The 6000-nt window shown below is 46.8% G+C and overlaps 1 protein-coding gene across 1 annotated transcript in view; it reads right to left on the bottom strand.

The window, feature by feature from the left end:
• Positions 1-6000, bottom strand: part of CDHR2 (cadherin related family member 2) — a 552802-nt gene that overhangs the window by 99637 nt on the left and 447165 nt on the right. Inside the window, exons 23-25 of the mRNA XM_069651470.1 lie at positions 5018-5114; positions 3908-3996; positions 3066-3143 (exon numbers count right to left, since the gene is read on the bottom strand). Coding sequence (XP_069507571.1) covers positions 3066-3143; positions 3908-3996; positions 5018-5114 — 264 coding nt within the window. The remainder of the gene's footprint in view (positions 1-3065; positions 3144-3907; positions 3997-5017; positions 5115-6000) is intronic.

The following is a 6000-nucleotide window of genomic DNA, read 5'->3' as shown; positions in this document are numbered from 1 at the left end:
GGAATGCTGCACACGTGTAGTTACTCTACTCACAATGTCTACTTGGCTGTTGGCCATGCTTTGTGAGACTATAATGTTATCTTTTTAAGACCACTGTTCAGCCTATTCCTAAAGCTGGAATGACTGCTTTGAGAATACAGCCTACTTGCTTGCGCGGCATGTAGCGGGCATAGATTTAAAGACCGGGTGATAATATGATATATATATAGATACATGCGTTCTACCTTTTATTATAACCCCTCATACAATACGGCCTGACTTAGTTGTGTAAGCATTCCATGGTTGTAAATTGTCAATATTTTAAAATGAAATCCATAAAACTTTGCACTTCTCTCCATAGCCTCTAGTTTAGATGCAGCAATAGGCTTTTTAAAAGTTGTGTTTCTCTTGCTTTCAGTTAATATCTTCAGTAATGTCAAACGGGGTGTCGTGCATGATGGAACCGTGTGCTTATGGGCTGCGCTTTTGCAACAATCTGGGCACAATTTCAGATTCGGTAGGGTTTTTAGCCTATGCAGCTGTCCAAAATGTGCACATTTTCCCTAAAGGGAAAACAAACGCAAAAGGTAAAACATCTTTTTTCACTCAATATATCTTTTGAAACGCCTGACCGATTTGCACCAAACTTTCCAGTTATGGATGGCCCAGGCCAAATATTTTCTTTGGAGAATTTCAAGCAGATGTGTTGAACGGGTGAAACACTATTAGACAAACATATCATTAAACAAACCTTTCCGTATCTCACTTACTCTCAAAAGGTTTCCTCTACAGGGGCCATAATCATCCCCCGCCTAGACTATGCCAACTCCTTCTATCTCGGCGTCCCAGCATGCCAGCTAAGGAAACCGCAACGTATCCAATACGCAGCAGCCAGACAGCTGCTCCTCGCCCAGAGAACGGCCAGAGAACGCATCACCCCTGCACTCAGAATCCTGCACTGGCTCCCAGTTAGCCAAAAAGCAACATTCGAAGCCATGTGCATCACACACCGCGCTCCCCATCATTCGGGATCTAAGTTCATTCAGAAAAAATCATTAACTACCAGCCCCCCAGAAACCTCTGATCGGACTTAGCTCTCCTGCCTCGCTATCCCTCCGCATAACCCCACTGGCGGCTCTGCTTTCTCTATCCTAGCACCCACTATCTGGAACATTCTTCCTCTACACATCGGCCGTACCGAAAACTACCTTTCCTTCAAAAAGTCCTTAAATCCTGGCTCTTTAACCCTCTATCCTGAAAACCCCATTAAACCGAAGTATATGGACTGTCTCCCCAGGTGGGGCCGGCTGAGTTTGTGGCATCTGTGACCTCTTTGCTCCGAAAACACCAGACGGTGCCCACTGTGTATGTGGCGGCCCAGAACACACACACTCTCATACACCTATCATGACCCTGCCTTCGCTCAAGCGCCACTAGGTGACTCACATAACTCTCACAAGTAACATCACAGAATTAATGAACAGCTGCACCTGCCAAACAGACAGAAAATGGGCTCATCACAATATCACTAGAAGCACAATGGTTGTGATAGAACCAACATCTCATCCATGGCTATTGAGCATCTAAGCCACATGGAAATATCTGGCCTCCTGTGCTAATTAGTTGGAACATAGCCTGTTGTTGCTGCTAACCGTTCGTATCACAGCCGCAAGGACCAACAGAAGAAGCCAAATACCGGAGCAGGCGCCGTAAGATCAAAGGGCCTCCAATTGGAGGAAATGGTATGTATAATACACCACTCCACTGGCCGCAGGCACAGTTAATCACACACATCAGTATACAGCAAGGACTACAACAAAAATGTGGTTGTGCTGTTCACATAAATTCTCTGCCTACCTACACCCGACTACGCCTCTACACCTCTTGACAACAGAATGTGGCGCAGTCCTACGATAAATATGGGCACGCTGAACACATAGCAAGTCACTAGCACTGATGCCACCTCCATTCTTCCAGGCACATATCCACATGACTGACCTCATGGGTTGCTTTGCTACCAGAGCCTGGCCAGCCCTGCTAAGCCTTTTTCAGCCAAATTCACACATGCATCATACTCGTGCCCCAGAACCTCCAACACTCTAGACTGTGGCCCTCTGAGGGCGTTCCCACTAACAATGCATAGAAACTATAACAATCGTAAAATTAGCGATATACAAATGAGAAGTACAGCACAGTACATCCAATGTCTCATGCGTTTAACCTTACTTGAAGGGCAACAATAATGGTATTTAAAAAGTATGCAAAATACCACTCCTTTAACACTCCAACCATAGACAGCATCTCTCTCTTGGTGACTCCATTCTGAAACTGAGACCAGCGAGAGCATCCGGAGCAGTGGGACCGCTGAAACAGCCGACTCCATTAAGGACACTGGAGACTCTTCTACCCTCTGTGCAAATCTCTAAACAAATGCATCCGGCGACTGAGATCAAGATGTTGGCACAAGCTTTCCTCTTTACTGGGGTGTCTATGCTTAGAAGACTGGGATCCCTTCATTCCTGAAGTAAGGTCTTTCCAACGTTTGCTTTTTCAATGCTGCCCCGCAACCCCCCGCATGCCTCTCCCCCTAGTGAATAGAACAATCCCATTCCTCACCCTGTGGCACCCAATGTCCCTGCAGGGGCATACTGGACCCTTTTAAATGGGGCAAGAAGACTTCCCTTTCCTGTGTGCACTGCGCCTTCAAGGACATCGCGCTACCAGCGTTGTACTGACATCACGAACCCCTAACAATACCAGAGAGAGGCCATGGAAGACCACCTGACATATGACCATTTCAGAGTATCTAAACTGTGCTTGCATTAAGCTCGTTTTCGTAGAACATTTTGTTTTCGATGGAAAAAACTCTGGGACATTTTAAGGGCCATGCAATTCACACACTAGAATGCCATCACTTCTGGCCGAAATTACGTCACACCTGTGGGGGAATAAGGACTACTAACACGTGCCATGAGTGTCTGGAGGAAGTAATTAGCTCGAAATTTAGAAGCTGAACCATTTCAAGAGATAAGAACATTCAGGAGAGATAGTATCGAATAGAAACAGGTGGGGTAGGAGTCACTCACCTGGCAGCTCTGGAGGGCTCGCTGAAGTCTTTGATGCCTGACACGTAGACAGTGGCTTTCGTGGCCTTCACCAAGGCCCTGGGGTCAAACATGAAAGAGAAACAGAGAGCGTACATGACATGGTTAGGCAACCTTCCTTGTAGCCCATCTCCAATGATTCATGAAGGGAAATGTTGTACAATCCGCAAACCACATGGTCTGCTTTGTCACCTGCTCATCGGGACCATAATAAGGCACAATGGCCAAATCTAGAAGGGCTCTTCCCTACCCTCGCATAGCATCTTTCAGTGTGGAACTTCATAATGGACCGCCCCGCAGACCATTGCTGTCAATGCTCTAAGACTACTCTACCATGGGATGGCCTAGCACAGACTAAAGAGACCTCTGGTGGCTTTCTGCTTTCCTTCCATCTCACTCCTCCATGAATGGCTGCACACTGCAAACCAGCGACCAAAAGCTCCAGCAGAGTGTCCTGTTCCAGGAGTTCCTTACCACCCGATCCTGCGGACCCTCCAACAATAGCAGACCCAAGAAGTAGGAGCTGAGGTTTGGGGCTTGAATACCGCTCTGTGCGATGGCAGTACATGGAGCAGCATGCTGGTGGACCAATCGTCGTGACCCCTCCTCCCGGGGTCTTCAGTGGCATCAGAAAAGCTAATGACAGGACGCTCTACCTCTGGCAGAACTTGCCACATTACCGTGTCTGCCAATCTCCTGGCGGCACCGGTCTATCATGATATTTCACAATGGCCCCTCTCAGCCATTTCAGCCCAGGGCATGACCTATGAACTTGCACAGAGTTCCCTAAGCCTCTTCCATTGGTGTAGACCCCGAGTTCTTACTTTGTTATGACTTGGTTGTTTTCCCGAACTTTATCCGCAGACATCGAAAACTTCAGACTGACAAGGTAGGTCTGATCCACGGCGTAAATCTGCGGAAAATAGAGATGTACGGAGTGAGGAAATGAAGAGTGTAAAAGAAAGGCTCCTCCTCATTGGCAAACCTTGACAGCATCCCAAGAGTGATTTACGATGTGCCATTCTGGAGAATTACACAAAGGCTGGGTACACTGCTTAACAACTATAGATATACTGACATGGGTTTACACACACTTGTGTGGTGCACATTCACATTTACTCACAGGCATTCTGACCAATATATTTATGCACACCACCTTACACAAACTTACATTGTGTTACACACAGGTACCACGGAACACCAACATAGGGACACAGACACTGCCATAGACACAGTGATACTTCCTTGCACCTGTTCACAATGGCATACATGCACTCAAATATACTGCTAGGCAATACACCCATTTTCTCCCACATTTGCACAGTATGCATCACAAACTGACATTGCATGTGCATAGCAAAATGCATACTGTACCTAATACACAAAGTGCTATAGATATTCACACTGCTACACAGGGAGGTGCACTGCGATACACACTCATACCGACTGCCGAATGGACACACAAACACTTGCACACACACTTATCTGCACACGCACACACATGATGCACACATACATACACACACAGTGCTATTGATATTCGCATTGCTAGAGAGAGAGGCACATTGCGATGCACACACACACACTTCTGTACACACATCTTCACTCTCAGTCACATTGTGCTACACCTACAGAATTGCATGCTGTCTTACACCGCTAGTTTTGACATGCTCTGGCTGATATTACTTTCCTTCTCCACACCCATCCTTCCCATGTATGGATAGCCCAATTCATATTTCCCTTGGCTTCCTCTCATCGTTTCCTGGCTCCTTTTCCTTTCGCCGAATAAGGTCTGCATACCTCTGGCGGTGGCAAAATACACCCACCCTGGACAAGTCTGGGCGCTCTGGGAATACTATGGTGGTGATTTGGCACAGTACAAAAGGCTTGTAACCCAAAACAACATAATGTACACGGACACACACTTTACGTACATCCAACGATTTGGTAGTGTTGAGGCCTCCTCCGTCGTGTGCGATCACCGTCACTTTGTACTGTCCCTTCAGGGAGCTGTCCAGGGAGCTGGCCACCCTGGAGAACAAAGCAAAATCAGGCTGCTGAGCATCCTTCTTTCCTGCTGAGATGGCGAGAAGATGCACTGACACACTGACGTCACTGCTTAGGTAACAAGAATAACAAGCATTGGAAACGCCAATAGTTTGGGCTTTTGTGTAGGCATGGAGAAGGCACTTGCCAGCTACTGCCATAGTGGTATTAACTGGCCGGTGATGGTAGAAGGTGCAAAACGGGGCGAGTATCTGGGCATCTAATAGCAGTGCCTGGAAAAAGCCTAATACTTATACACAACCCCAATATTTATTACACCAGTAGTGTGTTTACAGCTCCAATGAAGTCATGAACTCTCAGAAGACTGCTTTGAAAATAGACAGGCATGCACTTTGAGTGCAACGTTTGATGGTAAGGCTTGAATAAAGAGAGCTCGAGGAGTTCCCATGAGGAGGTGTTTTGGGAAGGGAGGGGCAGGAACTCGGTGGGAATGCCCATATGGATAAGCGTGGCTATGGGCATCCAATGGGTGGGCAAATAACCAAACAACACCTACATGCCATTTCTCCCTGACTGTACTTACTGTAGGAAATAGTTTCGGCTTATAGGTGGCACAATAGCCAGCTCATATCACAAGCTAACAATGAAGGTCGCTACAAACAAGTATACTAGTTGCCATGGCAACCACCCATTCCGGTTCTCAACACCTTTTTGTGTCTCGCTCTTCACTCTGAAGCATTGTTTCGGCCAGGTGGTGTTCAAGTCCCACCATATGTGTCCATGAAACACTCTTCCCAGAACTGTTCTTCAGTGTGCAACTTGTCATTCACTCCAGGCATGAAATAAATATTTAATAGCCAAATCAATTCAGTTCATCATCTTAGTCCGGGGGTGCAACATACAACTGCCA

Source organism: Ambystoma mexicanum, chromosome 3p, assembly GCF_040938575.1.
Source record: "Ambystoma mexicanum isolate Mex_15411 chromosome 3p, UKY_AmexF1_1, whole genome shotgun sequence".
NCBI lineage: Eukaryota > Metazoa > Chordata > Amphibia > Caudata > Ambystomatidae > Ambystoma > Ambystoma mexicanum.
Note: the sequence above shows the minus strand (reverse complement) of the source record. Positions and strands in the feature narration are given on the sequence as shown.